Genomic DNA, 19,236 nt, shown 5'->3' on the forward strand with positions numbered 1-19,236 from the left:
GTGATAAGATGCCCACTCACGAGCCAGCAGCTCCACTCCCTTCTGGAGTGGACTACTAAGCAGCCAGGAAAAGGGGTGAACCAGATAAAGAACAAGTCTTTATCTTCTGACAGATGAAGAACAAGTGATGTTGGGTGAAAGATGCCAGACAGAAGAGAGAATGCTGGTTCTGTTATATCAGGTTGGAAAACAGGCCAACTCAGCCATCGTAACAGAAGTGGGCATCGCGGTCATCCAGGGTGTTCCTGGGGCTGGGAATGTTCTGGAACCTCATCTGGGAAGTGGCCCCACAGGCCTACTGTATGGGAAGTGTCATTGAGCTGAACACTAAGATGACTTCTTTTCTGTTTCATGTTAGTCGTATCTCAATAAAAGTTTAAAAAGAAAACGGCCGAGGCTGTGGAAAATATTCCGGGCACTCCTCAAAAAGTTAACACACAGAATAACGATGTGGCCCAGCAGTTCCACTTCTGGGCATAGCCCCACGAGAACTGAAAACAGGTCCTCAAGGTGGGTGCCTGGGTGGCTCAGTCGGTTAAGCATCCAACTCTTGGTTTCAGCTCAGGTCATGATCTCACGGTTTGTGGGTTCGAGCCCCACGTTGGGTTCTGCACTGTCAGTGAGGAGCCTGTTTGGGATCCTCTCTCTCTCCTTCTCTTTCCGCCCCTCCCCTGCTTGTGTGCTCTCTCCCAAAATAAATAAATAAACTTAAGAAAAAAAAGAAAGAAAGAAAGAAAGAAAGAAAGAAAGAAAGAAAGAAAGAAAACAGGTCCTTGAATCCTTGTATATCCTTGTAGGGCTGTTCACAGCAGCCCTATTCAAAGCTGCCGAAAGGTGAAAACAACCCCAATGACCATGAATGGGTGAGTAGATGAACAAAACGTGGTCCACCCATACAATAGAATATCACTCAGCTATAAGAGGGAATGAAGGGCACACGCTGCACCGTGGAGAAACCTGGAAAACAGCGTGCTGAGGAAAGAAGCCAAACACCAAAGACCATCTGTTGTATGATTTCACCTATATATGTGACATTGTCACTTATAATAAGAAATATGTGTTTGGTCTTTGACCCTTGGAATTCCTGTGATGAGGGCTATAAACGTGTCTTTTTTTTTTTTTTTTTTTAACGCTCCATGCCCGATGTAGGGCTTGAACTCATGACCCTGAGATTCAGAGTCACATGCTCTACTGACTGAGCCAGCCAGGTGCCTCAAGAGCTATACGCGTGCCTTTTAGAAGGCACCTGACCGCGTGATTAGAGAGTTCAACTTTCAGTCCCATCCACACTGACCTCAGGGGAGGGGAGAGGGGCTGGAAGTTGTTGAGTCAGCCCCCAACTGCCGATGATTTGATCAACCGTGCCTATGTCATGAAGTCTCCATAACAACCCAAAGGGCAGGGTTCCCTGGAGGGCTTCCGGGTTGATCAACATAGAGATTTAGGGAGAGGGCACCCCTTCCCACCTAATGCATCTCTCCATTTGGCTGTTGATTCGTATTCTTTTATATCCTCCGTAGTAAATCAGTAATCTAGTGAGTAAATGGGTTTCCTGAGTTCTGTGAGCTGCTCTAGCCAAGGAGCTGAACCCAAGGAGGGGGTCTTGGGAGCCTGTGATTTATAGCCAGTCTAGAAGGACCACGATTAACAACCTTGCTAGGGGCATCTGAAGTGGAGGACTGAGCCCTTAATCTGTGGGATCTCCCACAGGTAGGTAGTGTCAGAATTAAGTTGACTTGTAGGACATCCACCTGCGTTGGAGAATTGTCCGCGTGTGGAACCCTACCCGCCCCGCCCCATCACATTGGACATTGGGTGCAGTATATACTTAATATGAACCGTCCAGAACAGGCAGATCCATGGAGACGGAAAGCTGATTGGTGGTTGCCAGGGGCTGGGGGTGGGGCACGGGGAGCGACCGACTGCTCGTGGGGACGAGGTCTCTTTTTGTGGTGATGGAAATGTTCTGGAACCGACCGAGGTGATGGTGGCACAAATGCTACGTCATTCGATTGTTCGCTTGGAAATGTTGAGCTGTTAATTTTCCGTGGAACCTCCTACGGCCTCCCAGGAGAGCTATGTGGTGAGTGGAGATGTCTTCAAAGAAATCTTCCCAGGCCTCCAACTTCTGTGCCCCTGGGGACCCAGGCATTCTAACAAGACACAGGGAAGTCTTACCTGGCCGGTGGGGACATGTGCAAAATCCCATGGTAGGATGACTCCCTATTACTCTATCTACCTTACTTGCCCCCGGGGCCCTGGATTTCTTTTTCTTTTCTTTTCTTTTTTTTTAATGTTTATTTATTTTTGACAGAGAGAGAGAGAGAGACAGAGCATGAGCGGGGGAGGGGCAGAGAGAGAGGGAGACACAGAATCCGAAGTAGGCTCCAGGCTCTGAGCTGTCAGCACAGAGCCCGACACAGGGCTTGAACTCACGGAACATGAGATCATGACCTGAGCTGAAGTCAGCCGACGCTCAGCCGACTGAGCCCCCTTTTTTTTTTTTAAGTTTACTTATTTATTTTGAAGGGGAGGGGAGGGGAGGGACAGAGAGAGAGAGAGGAAGAGAGAGAATCCCAAGCAGGCTCCCTGCCATCAGCACCAAGCCTGATGTGGGGCTTGAACTCACCAACTGTGAGACCATGACCTGAGCTGAAATCACGAGTCAGACACTTAACCAACTGAGCCACCCAGGCGCCCCGACCCTGGTTTCCTTATTCTTAGAAAGCAAATGGGTCTGAATGGAAAGAGGCTGGGTCCAACCTCCTGCCCAGCTGCAATCAGGCTGGAAGTGACGGTGGAAGGAGCAAGTTTAAGCACCTCCTGCTGGCTGGGGACATCACTCAGGACACTTTGGGACCCTCCCAAAGCCGGGCAGTAATCCCAAGGCACAGAAGCTGAGACAGACTCAGGGGAAACCCAGTCCCCCCAGTGGGTGCATGCTGGGCGTTGGGGGAAGCCTGGCCCTGCTCCTCCAGCAAGGAGATGATCCCCAGCAAGCCCTTGTACCTTTGCTGCACACACTGTCACACTTCACACATCCCCACGGTCGGCCTCACACAGCTGCCCATCTTCTCTGTGGCCAAGGAACAGGCACAGGGGCCAGTGCCTGGGGCCAGGGGTCCTAAGCAGTGGAGAAAGGTCTGAGGGGAAGGCCTGGGTCCTCCTGGGTCACCCCTTGCCCTCTGCCATCTGGTGGCTGGACCTGATACCAGCCCTAAACCCCAGCACTCCAATTCCCTGCCCCCTCCACTCTGGGCCCAGCCAAGGGCCTGGGCCCCAGAGTAGCTTCATCTCTGTCTAAGTCTTCAAAGGGCCTCCAGTCTGGGGCAGACAGAGCCAAGCACAGATACTCCCAGTGCTGTGAGGTCAAGTCTGCGCTGAAGGAAAGGATGGGGGTTGGGAGCATGCGGCTGAGCCTGGAAAGGTAATGGTAGGCAAGGCTTCCTGGAGGAGGAGCTTTTGGGGTAGGGTTTTGAAGAACGGGCAGGAGTTCCCCCTAAGGATCAGGGACCGCAAAAACACTCAGTCAATCACACAACCTCCTATGGGTCTGGCCCTGTCGTTTATGCCCCATGTGAACCTCTCTCCAGTGAAAGTCTCAGTTCTTGTTTTCCGGATGAAGAAACAGAAGTGGGATGAAGGGGAATGACTTGCCTAAGGCTGTACCTTCTGGCTCCTTCTGGCCCTTTCTCCTCTGCTTCCTTTGGTTTTCAACAGCTGGAGCCTTTGACCGGGCCCTCTGAGATGCGATCCAGTCTGGATGTCCCCAGACTCCAGAAGTTGCAGAAACCTCTCAAAGACACCCTGACCGTGCTGCCGTTGAACAAGAACTTGAAAGACTCAAACGCCAACCAGATCCTAAAGTGTGAGTGAAATCTCAGAGACCCTTTGGGGCAGTCCCCACATCTAACCAGTGGTTCCGTGTCCTAGAGACCCACTGCTGAACCTCAGTTACTCCCCATCTGTGAACTGGGCAGGAATAGCCCATCTCCCCTCACGACCAAAGAAGGAGTCAGCAGCCTCATCTGCACAGCCACACAGGGCGGGGCTCGGTCAGCATGGGATTACTATAACCCCGCCCTGATCACAGATGGAGAAACTGAGGCCCAGAGGGGTCAGCAACTCTCCTGAGAGTGCACAGGGCCTGCAGAACCCAGAGGCAGGTGCCAGGAGGGCATCGTTCTTACCGTTGGTGGGGGCCAGGGGGGAGATATGTGCAGGGGTGAGGGGAAGGTAGCCAGAACCTGCTTAGGTTGGTTCCAGATTTGAGGCAATCGAGGGCCAAACACTGCTAAAGTTGCCAGCAGAAGGTGCCCTCAAGAACTGGGCTACCTATGATCCTCTGGAAGGAGTTTGGTGGGGGCTCCCTGTATATTTTCCAAGTAAACTTGCGTCCTCTCTGAACCTCTGAGTCCTCTCTGAACCTTGGGTCCTCTCTGAACCTAGGTTGAGGGCCCTAGAATCTCAGGCCCCCTCCACAGTTGTCCCCAAGACCTGGACCAGCTTGGGGGGCTGTGTGTCTGAGGATCCTAAGGGTCCAAGGAATCCGGAAGTTAGGCACCCTGTGTGGCCTGGTACCCTTCATTGCTCAGACATGGAAACCAAGATGCAGAGAGTTGAAAACGCAGTAGCTGGTTGTTATAGCCCCAGGGACTTAGCAGGCCTTCAATAAAATGTTTTTGACTTCCAGAGGAGGCAGAACCACTGTTTGGCTCTTAGTCCCTCTAAATATCAGATATACATGAATTTCTGCAAGTACTTACTAAGCACGTACTGTGTCCCAGACATGGTGGTGAGTGGGCAGACAGAAACTCCTACGAAGATTCTAGTAGGGGAGATGAAATGATACATAATGAAATAAAATGGGGCAGTGCCTATATTAGGCAGGCTGGAGGGATATGTAGCCTGCCATGCTGAGATTCAGGGGACTAGTGTGCCAGGAAGAGGAAGCAGCTTGTGCAAAGGCCCTGAGGTGGGGTCCGCCTTGGTGTGTGGGAAGAAATGGGCACCCTGCGCCTAGCACATAGGAGTCCCACGAGTTACCAGTTTCTCTTTCTCTCTCCACAGGAAACCTCCAGCCTACCATCTCTTCTGCCCATGAGAAATCCTGCTCCCACTGCCAAGGCCACTATGAGTCTTATGGTCCCCGAGGCACCACGTGGGCCTGGGAGTCAGCCCCTTGTCACCCTAGAGGTAGCATCCAGGCCCCTGGAACACCAGATCCACAAAAAGACTGGACACACACCATTTGGGATATGTCTCATAGCTTAACCACAATGCTGCCACTTTGCCTCTAAGCCCACAGGTCAGAATGGCAGCACTTAGGGTGAGGCAGGCACTAGCTAATGTCCACATCTTGAAACTTAATTCCTGAGAGATCCTGAGTGCACATTCCAACAGACCTTGTCCCCTGACTCCCTCCCTGCCTATGAGTCCTCCTTACATCCCTGGGAGGGGATGATGGGGGGTGCCATTACCACCTTTTACGGACAGGGAAACTGAAGCTCATTTATCACAAGCTGGGGGTTGAGAACTCACAGATCATGAGGGAAAACAGTCCAGCCTTTAGCTGCTCTTCCTTCCCCAAAATTCATTTCTCTTCCTTCCTCTCCTCATCAAACCTACCTTCAGCTACCCAGAGACCCACAGAAGTGCCTGCCTCCCCAGTACACATGGGGCACAGAGAAAGGGGACACGATGAGAAAGAGGGAAGCAACCCCAGGCTCGGAGAGGGGGCTGGCTCCCCACTGCTTGGGTTGGGGTCATCCAAGGGTTCAAAAGGGGTGGGGTCTGGGGCAAGTGGCTTTTGTGGTGACACACTCTGTCCTGAGGAAATCCCAGAGGAAGTCAGTTTGGAATTGGGCTCCCTGTTCCCAAGGCATGCAGTTTCCCCGGACAATACAGCAGGCATCATCTGGCTTTGGGGGAGCAGAGTTGGCTTTCTGCTTGCCTTGGGGGTACCTGGCATGTTTCTGGGGCTCCCTTCACATCTCAGGTTTCCATCCCACTCGAAACCTCTCTTTAGGACAAACCGTTCCTGCTGAAAGTGACTGTGTCTTCTGTCCCCAAAGGAGGGTTTGGGCCCTACATCCTCTGGCCGTCTTCTCCCTGACGCCCAGAGTTCCTGTGAATGCCTTGTCTGAAGCCCCTGTGCCTGGGACCCCAGGGTCTGCTGGACTTTGCCCAAACTTGACACCCTGGAAGGCAAATAAAACAGCTTAGGGGCGCCTGGGTGGCGCAGTCGGTTAAGCGTCCGACTTCAGCTCAGGTCACGATCTCGCGGTCCGTGAGTTCGAGCCCCGCGTCAGGCTCTGGGCTGATGGCTCGGAGCCTGGAGCCTGTTTCCGATTCTGTGTCTCCCTCTCTCTCTGCCCCTCCCCCGTTCATGCTCTGTCTCTCTCTGTCCCAAAAATAAATAAAAAACGTTGAAAAAAAAAAAAAACAGCTTAAATAGGTGATTTCTCACATCTTCGTGAGCGGTTAGCCTTCACCAGGGTTGTCCTCTGCCTGGGGGCATCAGTGGGCAGAGGGGGCCCTGATTCACAAGGATCTCTGTCCTTGGCGTGTGACCTGGTACCCAGTTTGTGTTGGCTCTTAGAGTTTGCTGAGTTAAGAATGGTAAGATTTCTGTACTTAATGTTCTCCTTCCTCACGACCCACACTGTTTTTGTTCTATGCACAGAGAGTTTGAGTACTTGCCTATGGTCACACAGCAAAGTGGGTGGCACTAGGATTTGAATCACGATCGTGTTGACCCACAGCGTGTGCAAAAATTCCCACTCCCTGTGTGTTCTCCCCACAGCCCTGACTCAGAATGCCATTACCACTTTTTACAGACGGGGAAACCGAGGCCCTGCCAGTTGATGCCTTGTCCCACATGTCATGGCCAGGGAGAAGTGGGCCAGAATGTCAACCCAGGCCAGCTTCTCTGGAGCTGACAAATGTCCAGTCTGTTGGGACCTGGATCAGGAAAAACTCTTTATGAGGCTTTTAAATTTGGGGGGGGGGGCGGGGAAGAGAGAGAGAGGAAGGAAGGAAGGAAGGAAGGAAGGAAGGAAGGAAGGAAGGAAGGAAGAAACAGTCCTAGACAGAGGGAACTTCAGAATCCTATCACAGGCTTAGAAATGCCAGGAAAACAGTCAGCCAAAGGCTGGTCTCCAGTGTGGAGTTGCCCCCTACAATCTCACTTGCCCCTCCTGGTTTGGTTCCCTTAAGAGAAAAGTGTACGAACAGTGCCTGCAGCGTGAACTCTGGTGAAAGTTGGCATCTCACCATTATTGATCTTGCAGGGATGCCTACTAGGAAAGCGCCCCCTCTGCCCCACCCACCCCAGGTGAGGTCAGGCCTAGGCACTGGTGACCCTTGCTGACCTGCCCCTACCACGTTAGGATTACTCAGCACTCTGGCTCACTTTTGGCGCCTGGCCTCTGCGGGGGGCACAGCAGTGCGGCCGCACCGTGGCCCCGGCTCCTTGTCTAGTCAGTCCAGGACCCTTTTTGAGCTCTTACTGTGTGGGCCAAGCTGGTGGGGCAAGAGGCCCATCTTCCCAACAGCCCCTGTCAAGATGGTACTGACAGCGGCAGGAGCTGGTCTGTTTACTAAGCACCTGAATGCCCCGGGGCATCACAGAGGGATGCTTGAGACCCATAGCTGGGCGGTAATCCCACTGCAGAGAGGCTGAGACTGAGACTCGGGGGTGGGGGGGAGGTGCTGAGCCTTGGCTGGGCTCACACAGCCAGTGGGTGCATGTTGGGGGTGGCGGGGAGGCCCGACCGTGTTCCTGCAGTGTGGGGTTTTGCTGTGTGACCCACAGCAAGTCCTTGTCACCTCTTGCCTGCACACGCTGTCACACTTTACACATCCCCACGATCTGCCTCAACTGCTGCCCATCTTCCCTGTGGCCAAGAAACAGGCACAGGGGCCAGTGCCTGGGGCCAGAGGAGAAGGGTCTGAGGGGAAGGCCTGGGTCTTCCTAGGGCACCCCTTGACCTTCTACCATCTGGTGGCTGGGCCTGATAACGGCCCTCCAATTCCCTGCCCCCTCCACTCTGGCCTGGGCCCCAGAGTAGCTTCATCTCTGTCTAAGTCTTCAAAGGGCCTCCAGTCTGGGACAGACAGAGCCAAGCACAGATACTCCCAGTGCTGTGAGGTCAAGTCTGCGCTGAAGGAAAGGATGGGGGTTGGGAGCATGCGGCTGAGCCTGGAAAGGTAATGGTAGGCAAGGCTTCCTGGAGGAGGAGCTTTTGGGGTAGGGTTTTGAAGAACGGGCAGGAGTTCCCCCTAAGGATCAGGGACCGCAAAAACACTCAGTCAATCACACAACCTCCTATGGGTCTGGCCCTGTCGTTTATGCCCCATGTGAACCTCTCTCCAGTGAAAGTCTCAGTTCTTGTTTTCCGGATGAAGAAACAGAAGTGGGATGAAGGGGAATGACTTGCCTAAGGTTGTACCTCCTGGCCCTTTCTCCTCTGCTTCCTTTGGTTTTCAACATGTGGAGCCTTTGACCCTAACCAGGAAGGGAGAGAGAAAATCCCATGAGGGAGAAGGCCTCCTCTTAAGCGCTCGCTATGGAATTGAGCACATAGAAATAAGTCTTTTTCTGACAAAAGCATTCTTTTCACCAGTCCACCAAGCCGGAAGGAAGTCCCCATTTCACAGAGGACACTGAGGCTCAAAGAGGCTTCTGGGGGGAGGGCGTCCCCCACTTCCCCAGGAGAACTCCCCAGAAGGGCCTCCCCCTTAAAAGCAGCCCAAGACTCAGCCATGTGTGGTCCCTGGAGTGTTTACTCTGCACCCAGAGCGGAAGGGACCAGGCAGGCGGGGGCGGACAAAGTCCGGGGATTATAAAGGCCAGTCCAGCCGCGTCCGGTGTCTCAGTTCAGAACTCAGCTAGCACAGGCATGCCTGGGCCTGGACCCACACCACCAATGCTGCTGCTGATGTTCTGCTGGCTGCCTTCGGGAGGTGCCCTGTCTTTGGCCCAGGAGCACCTCCCGGCCTTCCCGGGACCCTCAGAAGCTCGCTCCGGTACGGATGTCTCCAGATTCGAGGAGTTTCGGAAACTCTACGCACACCTGCAGACCAGGTTGCGGTTGAACCAAAGCTGGGAAGATTCAAACCCTGACCGAGTCACCTCTGAAGCTCAAGTCCGGATACTCACTCCAAAGCGTGAGTGAAATCTAGGAGACCGGCGCCCCCTGTGCAGCTACCATCATCTAACCAGTGGTTCTGAGACACAGGGACCCAGACCTGCCACTGAGCCTCAGTTTCCTTACCTGTGAACCGGACAAGAACATCCCCCCTAGGGGCTTCGGGGGGTGGGCGGGGGGAGGTGGTGGCCGGGTTTATGCCAAGACTAGGCGGGGTGTGGCCAAAGTGAGATGTTAAAGATTGCAGATGGGGAAACTGAGGCCCAGCGAGTCTCTTGAAAACTCACGGAGCCTGGAATTTCCAGAAACAAAATCGGGCGCGGGCTGGGGGGGTGGGGTCCCTGTCCTCGGGTTTAGGGGTGGGGGAGGGCACGCAATCTAGGAGAAGGGATGCAGGGGCGGGGACGAGAGGAACGCAGCCCAGGGATAGGCCGAATCTGCCCGTACTGGTTCCCAGTCTGATGCAATCCCTTGACAAGCCACTGCTAAAGTCTCACGTAGCAGGTGCCTTGGAGAGGGAGCGGGTATTTTCTCCCCCTCCACGGAGGCTCTAGGGGGTAGAGAGGGCGGAAGGAGATCCGGGCTGCGCTAACTGGGAGGGGTTAGGGAAAGAGCGTCAAACCAGAAGGGAGCGCTATTTTCTCACCCTAACCCTACGTGTGCTGTGAGACTCCAGGTACACCTCTTGCTCTCTCTGAGCCTGGTGACTTGAGTCCAGGGCCCTCAAGCCCTAGTCTGCTCCCTATCCCCAACACCTGTACCAGCCTGGGGACCTGAGGATCCTGGGGAGCCAGGCACCCTTCATTTCTCAGACATGGAAACCAAGATCCAGAGAGTTGAAAACACAGCAGCTGGCTGTTGTAGCCCCAGCCCCAGGCACTTAGTAGCCCTTCAATAAAATGTTTTTGACTTCCAGAGGAGGCAGAGCCACTGTTTGGCTCTTAGTGCCTCTCAAAATCAGATACACATGAATTCCTGCCAGTACTTACCAAGCACCCACTGTATACCAGGCATGGTGGTGATCGGGGAGACTGAAACTCCTATAAAGATTCTAGTAGGGGAGATGAAATGATACACAATGAAAGAAAATAGGGCAGTGCCTATGTTAGGCAGGCTGGAGGAACATGTAGCCTGCCATGCTGAGATTCAGGGGACTAGTGTGCCGGGAAGGGGAAGCAGCTAGTGCAAAGGCCCTGAGGTAGGATCCAGGTTGGTGTGGGGGTTGGAAATGGGCACTTGCGCCTGGTGCACATAGGCCCGTCACTGACTGACTGGCTCTCTTCTCTCCCTCAGTGCGACTTGGGCTGGGCGGCCACCTGCACCTGCGCATCGCCCGGGCTGACCTGACGAAGGGGCTCCCCGCATCCTTCCGCCTGCATCGCGCGCTGCTCAGGCTGTCCCCGACGGAGCTGAGCTCGTGGGACGTGACGCGGCCGCTGCGGCGTCAGCTCAGCCTTGGAGGTTCCGGGGCGCCCACCCTCCACCTGCGACTGTTGCCTCAGAGGGACCGCTTGCCGGCGCCGTTGCCTTCTGCACGTCCCCGGCTTGAGCTGCACTGGCGGCCACGCGCGGCCAGAGGGCGCCGCAACGCGCATGCGCGCTCCAAGGACGCCTGCCCCCTGGGGGCGGGGCGCTGCTGCCGCCTGCAAAGCTTGCGCGCGTCGCTCGAGGACTTGGGATGGGCCAACTGGGTGGTGGCGCCTCGCGAGCTGGACGTGCGCATGTGTATCGGCGCGTGCCCAAGCCAGTTCCGGTCGGCCAACACGCACGCGCAGATGCAGGCGCGCCTGCACGGCCTGAACCCCGACGCGACGCCGGCGCCGTGCTGCGTGCCCGCCCGCTACGAGCCGGTGGTGCTCATGCACCAAGACAGCGACGGTCGGGTGTCGCTTACGCCCTTCGACGACCTCGTGGCCAAGGACTGCCACTGCCTATGAGCGGTCCTAGTCTTTCGCTTACGGCTCGTGCGCAGTGGAAGTGACCTCAGAGGTCCTTGCCTGTCGAATGGGCTTGTGGGTCCTGAGATACCCGATTTCCCACCACTGCTATCTACCCCGTCCGGCGGAGACCGCTGTATTTATGTTTGTATTTATTATTAACTTATTGGGGTGATCTGCCTGGGGACTGGAGGGGCTGGTCTGACGGTGTGCATTTATTTAAAACCGTGGTAATAAAAACGAAGTTGTCTGACCTGAGCCCCGATGGTTGTCCAGGATGGAGCTGGTGACCCTGGGAAGGACCTTCCGCTCCCTGAGCTCAGTTCTCACAGGGGACCTGGTATTAGGGTGAGTGGAACTGCTCAGGGAACGGGTGGTGGGGCGTTCTGGGATGCCAAGCAATTGGATGGTGCTCATGACGCCAGTGCCCCTCAAAGACACCCTTCTCTCTGTCTCTGTGCTTCTCTGTCTCTCGTTCCTCTGTTTCTGAGACCCTTCTGGGTGTCCCTCTCCCTCCATATCTCATCTCTCAGTATTCCTGCTTCTGTGGTGATACGGTCCTCTCTCTATCACTGTCCTGCTGGCTCTCCTTGCATTGGAGTCCCCTTTCCAAACACAGGCAGCCATCCGTCTGCAATCAGGCAGATTGTGTGTGATGTCGCCCCTGACCTCGAAGAGCCCCATCACTTCTATTTGTGGCACATCACTCTATGTTAACGGTACTTCTATTCTTTTAGATAAAAAGAGCTGGGCTGGGGGCCGGGGGGGGGGGGAATGGGGGGGGGGGTGGGGAGGACCGCACCCTGCATGGCAGAGGCGGCCGGGAGTCCCAGGCCTCTGCCTGCACTTGGTTTCCACCAGCCCACAAACAACAGCATGGCAGCCATCCCCTGCAGCGTCTTGCTCGTGGCCGCCCTCGACTATCACTGGCACCGCCTGGGTTCCACTTCCAGTAACACCTCCTGCGGAAGGGCAGAGTATCCTGGGGAAGCCATCCCTCTCCACCCCAGTTCCCCAAGACTAACCCGGGTCACTGATGGGCAAGCTGCTTTTTGGAGAAGTCCACTCTCCCATTCGCGGCCACAGTGTTGGAGTCCCCAGAACCCTCAGAATCTCTCCAGGCCTCCAGTGGCACGATCATCTGTGACCTGGCTCCGGAAGCTATATGAGGAAGCAGCTTGGTGGCCAGCCTGACAAGGCTAACGCCTGGCCCCGGTCCTGAGTGGGCACCACCAGGCACCAGCCTTCAGGAGGCGGTAGGCTCATCAGAGCCCATCCCTCCCCTCCCCGTAGACTAGGCAGGCTGAAGCAAACAGACCAGTTGGTTTCTTTTCTATCAAAACAGCAAAACACTAAAAAGGAAGTTGAGAGAATCCCACTCTTTACTATCCAAGCCACAGGCATGCCTTTCTGACGCTCTGTTATTGTGTGCCTTGCACCAAGTGGAAAATCTACTCCGAGCAGCCAGTTAAAAACAAAAAATGGGGAAATAAATACATTGTGAGGACCATTTTCATGCACACTGCATCTCCAATGTTATGAGTCTTCCTACTTAGGATCTTGGCATCCCCAAGATGTGCCAAATCCAGGCCCCTCCCACACCCAACTGCCTGTCCATCCTGAGAATCTCTGATAGGAAATGTTACGGGGGCGCTGGGGAAGAGAGTGCCTACTTCCAGCAGTGAGTGAGGTGTGTCCCCTGTGAATGCTGCCACCCAGAGGCAGACCTGAGTGACTGTAGGTGCCCCTGAATGTATTCAGTGAATGCCCACTTTGTGTCAGGCCTTGACTGGGCACTGAGGACACAGAAATACCAAGACAGGCAAAAAAGCATCCCAGTTGAGCTCAGTCGAGTGAGGAAGATAGGTGAGTGCAAAGAAAAATAATGACAAAGTAGTGGACGGTGGTAAGAATTGTGCTGAGAAGTCAATCCAGGCCATCTATTAATGAATGGAGTCAGAGGTGATTTAGATGGTCAGCGGAGGGGGGGCCTCCCTGAGGAAATGTTGTATGAACTGAGACCTGGAAGAACAGGACCCGGGAGAGTTGGAGGATAAGCATTTGTGGCATAAGAGCAGGTGCAAAGGCTCTGGGGTAGAAACAAGCTCAGTGTTCAACAGCAAACCTGTTGAAGATGGGGCCAGAGAGGTGAGGGCGGGGGGCAGAAGCCACCAAATCTCATGGGTGATGGTGAGGGTGTGGGTCTAGTTGAAGAGCCATGAATTAGACATAGGAGCTGGGGAGGACTGGGATCTGATTTATGCCAGAGGCAAGAAAGATGACTGGGGACAGGAGTGGCCACTTGAACAGTGTCTAGGGTGCGCATGCAGGGAATTAAGGTAGTAAAGACCCTCATAGTTTCCCTCTCCCGCCCCAGATCATTCCCAAGTGTTGGGGAACCCAAGGGAGCCTCAAAATTAATACCAAGGTCACCCAAAGCTAGCAGATGCCGTATTGAGGCTCTCCCCAAATAACAGCTGTTGCCTTTGCTGAACATTGTGTTGCCCATGGGCCTTTTTATCCCTCTAGGCTGCTGCTTGTCAGGCTGGTCCCCCTACCCAGTATGCGTGTCCTCTCCACTTCTCAAACACTTAATGCATTCTTCAAAACCCACTCCGGATTCCCTTCTTATATGCAGCCTTTTCTCAGCTCCTTCGTTCATCTCCCTCTGGAGCCCTTGACCCCATCCCTCTCTCCAGGCCAGGCTTGACCTCTCAGGACTGAGGGTGCCTGTGTCCAGCTGTCTCCCCTAAATTGGAGGGTCGGCAGGAGCCAGGCTGGAAGCAGCTGACAGGACACCCAGCTGAGGCATGAGAATTTGAACAAACTCTTAAAAGACACTGAGGGGCGCCTGGGTGGCTCAGTCGGTTAAGCGGCCGACTTCGGCTCGCGTCATGATCTCACGGTCCGTGAGTTCGAGGCCCGCGTCGGGCTCTGTGCTGACCGCTCAGAGCCTGGAGCCCGTTTCAGATTCTGTGTCTCCCTCTCTCTCTGACCCTCCCCCGTTCATGCTCTGTCTCTCTCTGTCTCAAAAATAAATAAACGTTAAAAAAAAAAATTTAAAAGACACTGAGACTCAGTTCCTGACAAGAAACCAAGGAAGCCTTCTTAGAGGAAGTGGCATTGAACCTGACCTTGAAGGGTGAGTTAAGATATCTCAGCATATTAAAGCTAAAACAGCTGCAGAGACACTAACTCCAATTGCCTTGTACAGATGGGGGAACTGAGGTCCTGTTAATGGCAGAGTCAGGACTTGGACCCGTGCCCCCTGACACCCAGAGACCAGAGTTCTGCATCTGTACTAAGATATTTAACAGTGGGGCAAAGTGAAAGGGGATGGCATCCTGGGCGAAAGGAATGGCATGGGCAAATGACAACGTCAGGAGCAAGGTGGAGTTGGTGGTGAGGAGGCCTATACCAGAAGGACAGAGGGACGGGAGAGGACAGTGAGCTGGACAGGGCAGGATCACGCAGGCCTCAACCCCCAGGCTGAGGTCCTGGGGGCCCTGGGGAATCCATGGAGGGTATGTGAGCAGGGGAGGAACACAGTACCATTCATAAGTTATAATGATCCCTCTGGGGCTGGTATGGGCTGCCCTGGGGGCTAAGCCTGGGTATCAGGTACCCGGGAAGGCAGCCTAAGAGGGACAGAGGGGAGAGACCAAGGGTGGGGAACAATTCAGGAGTCTCAGAGATCTGGTTTGGGTAGCTTAAGGAAATCCCCACCTCAGGGAACCCACTCGCCCTGAGCCAGCAGCCTTGTCAGCCCTACAGTATTTATTGGGCACGTCTAGCACTCTCCCAGGAGGGTGACAATGGCATTCACAAATTGACCCTCCTGTCCCCATACCAGGGCCTCTTCTCCTCCCCTTCCAGCAGCTGCGGGAGGTGAGAAGCAGAGCGGGGGCTGGAGAGGGAGCTACAGAGCCTCCCTGGGGCTTTAGGGACGGTCCTTCTCTGTCCCCATTCCTCAGGTGGGAAAACGGAGGCCAGGGAAGAGCCAGAATGCTCCCAGTTAGCTGGAAGGCAGCAGGTGTGAGTTCAGGGCATCAAAGACTCAGTGCCCGGGGATCACATACTCCTCTTCGTCCAGTGGGGCTCGGCCCAGCGACCGCAGATTGCAGTAGACAGGCTGGGAGGCACGGTGGAGGCCCTCATAATTCATGTAGAAGTCGCTATCCTCTGATGGGTGGGCCCTGTGGAGACAAACAGATGTGAGGGGAGGGAGGACTCAGGGTATAGACACGTCAGCTTTGAGAGGCAAAGAAAGTTCTGGGCAGCTGAGTTCCCCCCCGCCCAGTATTTACATGTGAAGAAACTGAGGCACAGGGCAGTGTTCTCCCAGCCTCTCAAGTTTCTCTGAGGAAAGGAGGTGGGGGGCCAGAGATTCAGGGAAGATTCCATAGATTTAGCATTGTAATGCTGTGGCACAAGGACCTCGAGCCCGTGGTCAAATCATCTTCCCCCTTAAAGTTGAGATCATTGCTCATTTTTTACATTAAATCTAGACTTCAGTTTCCTCTTGAAAAGTCAGAAGTTCCAGCTGCACCAGCCACATGGACACAAGTGGCTAAAGCCAAACCAGTGCCCCTTCACATGGGAAATGTTTTCACTAGGTTTCCTGAAGCAACTGACTTTGTGGCCTTAGTACAGAAATAAATCTCGGAGTCCCAGATCCATAGAGGAGGAGGCAGTTTCTTGGCAATGTCTAGCTACGGTAGGCAAGACCCGCAGAGAACTTTCCTGCCTCTGGAACATGCTTCTGGAACCCTTCCCCAGGTTGGGGGGGGGCACCTCTTTTTTTTTTAACGTTTATTTATTTTTGAGAGAGGGAGAGAGAGTGTGTGTGCATGCATACAGGCGGGGGAGGTGCAGAGAGAGAGAGGGAGACATAGAATCCGAAGCAGGCTCCAGGCTCCCAGCTGTCAGCACAGAGCTCGATGCGGGACTCGAACTCATAAACCATGAGATGATGACCTGAGGCGAAGTCTGAAGCTCAACCTACTGAGCCGCCCAGATGCCCCTGGGGGATATTTCCTTGTTACGTCTTGTAACAAAGGCTATTTTGGGCAAGTTGTGTCTATCAGTCATTCATGCTTTACAATGAATCACTCCAGGGGCGCTGGGGTGGCTTAGTCAGTTAAGCATCCAACTCTCAGTTTCGGCTCAGATCATGATCTCATGGTTCGTGGGTTCAAGCCCTGCATTGGACTCTGGGCTGTCAGGGTTGATCCTGCTTGGCATTCTCTCTCTCCTCTCTCTCTCTCTCTGCCTCTACCCTGCTTGCTCTCTCTCTTTCAAAACAAATAAATAAGCTTAAAAAAAAAAAAAGAATGAATCCCTCAAATTACATAAATGCTTATGTGGGATAGACAGGACTCAGAGCCAGGATTTGTTTCCTGCCCCTGCTTTGGACTCACTGTGTGACCTTGGGCAAGTCATCCCCCTGTCTCCCCAAGCCTCCGCCTGTACAACTAAAACGTAGGGTGGAATGACACATCCAATATCATTTGGATTGCATCACAATGTTTTTGGCGGAGACTGGCCCTGAGATTTTGCTGACAGTGAGGCAGAGCGAGTATCAGAACATGAGCTGCCTTATGGAGTCCAGTGCCTTTCAGCTCCCCACCACAGACCACTTCTGCTTTTGAGCCAAATTTGCATCTGCTTTGCATGTTCTCTCATTTCTCACCAGCAGCTTCCAGCAGCCTCCCCACTTTGTGGATTCCCTTGCCCAAACCCATCCATGATCCTGTTCCACTCCTGCTGGGGTTCTCCCAGCCCCCTCCAGCCTCCGCTCTGATGTCTTGCTTTTCGCAAAACCGATTCACGGAAGATTCTCTATTCTCTTCCACCTCCAGGTCTTTGCCCCTGCTGTGCTGCCGCCCGAAATTCCCTCATTCCCTCAGCCAACCTGGAAAAGTTGAACCCATCTAAGTCCAGCCAAATCTGAAGGTGACAGGGCTTTGGGGGGGGGGGGGGGAGAGGGACACAGCTTTCTTAGCATCTCATGTGCCAAAGGCAGATGGGGAAAGGGGAGCTGTCCCCATTTTACAGAGACTGAAACAGAGGTTCAGAGACAGCCCTTGGGTCACACAGGAACTGAGCCCAGGCCACTGACTGCTACTGCAAAGCCCCTACTCTGCCTCAGCACGCGCTTCCTCTCTCCCCATCCTTGATAGCCAGAAACTGGGTTTGCAGGTCACGAAGGGGGAAACGTGCCTCAGATACAGGAACTCAATTCTTGTCCCATCTCCATGAGGTGGGGGCTGTTATTATCCCCATTTTACAGATGAGAAAACTGAGGCCCTGAGGTGAAACTACTTGCCCAAGATCACACAGCCTACAAGAGGCAGTGCGGGATTTGAATCGGCCGTCTGCCTCCAGAGTGTGCAGGCAGATGTGAGTCACTCACCCCTGTTCGGCCACTGGTGCCTGGTAGCTGGCTGGCCCACGAACACATTCTCATAGTCGGGTGTGGAGGGTCTGGGCAGGACAGCCTCTGGGGGCTTAGGGCTGAGGCCTCGGCTACTGTACCTCGGCTGCTTGCCCAAGCCAGACCTGGAACCATCCTGAGCAGCCCATGTTTTGTCCAGGTCGTGGCTGCTGACCATCCAGCGTCCCCGAAGTCTCCAGGCCAGCACCAGGCCAGCAATGGTGAGCCCAAGGAGCAGGCTACAACCAGCCACCAGTGCCCCGATGGTCATCAAGGACAGGCCAGGGGGGCAGCCAACCTCCAGGAAGGTAGAGATATTGTGCCAGGCACCAGTAGCTGTGTCCAGGCACAGCAGAGGCAGCTGGCCAGAGCAGTTGTCCCGTCTGACCTGGTGCCAGGATTCTAGGACACAGCTGCAGTCAGCCTTCAGGTCAAGTTTACAGCGCATGGCCAGTGCCCTGTCCACTCGGTCCAGTGGGTTGTTTGTCACATCTAGAACCTCCAGCTTTCCCAGGAGGGCAAAGAAGGGCAGTGGTAGCTCTTGAAGACCATTCCCAGACAGGTCAAGAAGGACCACGTTCCTGGCCTGCAGAGACTGGTTCCGGGGCAGGCTCAGGCCTTGGCCGCTGAAATTCAGGCATGTGGCTGTGAACTCTGTGGTCCAGTCCACGTCCCACGAGGACACGTTGCATGACAATCCTTGGCTGCCGGGATCCTGCAGCAGCAGCGGCAACAACAGCATCCACACCAGGGCGCCCCCCATCCAAGCAACCTAGGCAGAGACACCAGAATCCAATCCCCGACCTTAGCCTGTGGACACTTCACCCTCACTGCCTGTGTATTAATATTAATGTCAATGTTAATATTAATGTCAATGTTAATATTAATATTATTCTTATTTCAGAGTGACTCAGGCTCCTTCGGAAATGATTACACGCAGCCTCTAGTGTGCCTCCCCTCTGGTCGGCTCTAGCCTCTGTCTGGCCCCAGTCGCCCCCTCTGGGAAACGGGTACGTAATTCCAGGGCCCAAAGGTCTTGGAAGGCGAGGAGGAGACCCGACCCAATCAGCCCCTCCCCTTCTCCCCGTGGAGCCCCTTCGGGTTAAGTTTCCCGTCCCTCCCCTCCCCACCCCGAATATTTCGGGCGCCCTCATTGGCCAAGACGGGACCATATGCAAAATAAGCGGTTGCCCCGGAAACGGCCCGCCCCTGGCCCAACTAATTGTTTCTTCCGGAACTGCGAAGTGTTGGGAGTCTTGGGCTGATCTGGGGTGGGGCTGCTGAAAGGAACCCCCTACAATTTGGTTTGAGGCCCCTTCTCGGACCCCAGTTCTAGCGCCTCCGTCCTACCTTTGTGGTCCCACCGCCACGCTTTTGCCTCGGCGGTGCTGGAAGGCTCTGGCGCGGGACGGCTGCGTGGTGGCTGACCTGCACGCGAGGGCCCAAGCGGTCAGCACCCTCTGCGGATTCGCTCTGGTCCCGGGCGCTCCTCAGGATCCGCACCCAGAGACTCAGGGGAAGAGGAACTGGTGTCCGGGTGCAAGGCTGAGGGGAAGAATGAAGACACAGAGACACGCCCCCCCCCCCCTGCAAGACCTCAGGCCCAGGATTCTCACGGGAGGGGGAGGGGCGATCTGCTTCTCTCTTGCTGGAACCCAGTGACTACGTGTCCCCCATTAACACCCCGAATGACTGCTATCTCATCATCTCG

General features: G+C 54.6%; 2 protein-coding genes and 1 non-coding gene across 5 annotated transcripts; 2 read left to right on the forward strand and 1 right to left on the reverse strand.

Annotated features, from left to right (window-relative positions):
- Positions 1 to 8,903: 8,903 nt before the first annotated feature.
- On the forward strand, positions 8,904 to 11,347 carry GDF15 (growth differentiation factor 15). Its single transcript, XM_019416372.2, has 2 exons — positions 8,904 to 9,171; positions 10,446 to 11,347. The coding sequence occupies exons 1-2, from the start codon at positions 8,904 to 8,906 to the stop codon at positions 11,087 to 11,089; spliced, it is 912 nt and encodes a 303-aa protein (XP_019271917.2). The 3' UTR covers positions 11,090 to 11,347.
- A 3,499-nt stretch (positions 11,348 to 14,846) lies between these two features.
- Positions 14,847 to 18,990, reverse strand: LRRC25 (leucine rich repeat containing 25). 3 transcript variants are annotated; one of them, XM_019416374.2, is made up of 3 exons: positions 18,876 to 18,990; positions 17,505 to 18,335; positions 14,847 to 15,285 (listed from the first exon to the last, which is right to left on the reverse strand). In XM_019416374.2, exons 2-3 carry the CDS (start codon positions 18,286 to 18,288, stop codon positions 15,251 to 15,253), a joined length of 819 nt encoding a protein of 272 aa, XP_019271919.2. In that variant the 5' UTR covers positions 18,289 to 18,335; positions 18,876 to 18,990; the 3' UTR covers positions 14,847 to 15,250. The 3 variants fall into 3 exon arrangements, with proteins under 3 accessions (XP_019271919.2, XP_019271918.2, XP_053754436.1); XM_019416373.2 differs by having other exon boundaries at positions 17,505 to 18,297; positions 18,876 to 18,983; XM_053898461.1 differs by having other exon boundaries at positions 17,501 to 18,297; positions 18,876 to 18,983.
- LOC109247621 (uncharacterized) lies at positions 16,706 to 18,880 on the forward strand. The gene is made up of 3 exons (XR_008420664.1): positions 16,706 to 17,044; positions 17,382 to 17,746; positions 18,430 to 18,880. It is a non-coding gene; the product is annotated as an uncharacterized LOC109247621 (transcript).
- Positions 18,991 to 19,236: the final 246 nt, after the last annotated feature.

This window comes from Panthera pardus, unplaced genomic scaffold, assembly GCF_024362965.1.
Source record: "Panthera pardus isolate Hobbes unplaced genomic scaffold, ASM2436296v1 HiC_scaffold_8, whole genome shotgun sequence".
NCBI lineage: Eukaryota > Metazoa > Chordata > Mammalia > Carnivora > Felidae > Panthera > Panthera pardus.

Excerpts from the sequence above, each read along its gene's own strand:
- GDF15 (XM_019416372.2), top strand. The coding sequence starts at position 8,904 with ATGCCTGGGCCTGGACCCACACCACCAATGCTGCTGCTGATGTTCTGC. Across the intron at positions 9,172-10,445 it reads CCGGATACTCACTCCAAAGC|TGCGACTTGGGCTGGGCGGC; the intron begins GTGAGTGAAATC and ends TCTCTCCCTCAG.
- LRRC25 (XM_053898461.1), bottom strand. The coding sequence starts at position 18,288 with ATGGGGGGCGCCCTGGTGTGGATGCTGTTGTTGCCGCTGCTGCTGCAG. Across the intron at positions 15,286-17,500 it reads CAGTGGCCGAACAGGGGTGA|GGCCCACCCATCAGAGGATA; the intron begins GTGACTCACATC and ends TTGTCTCCACAG.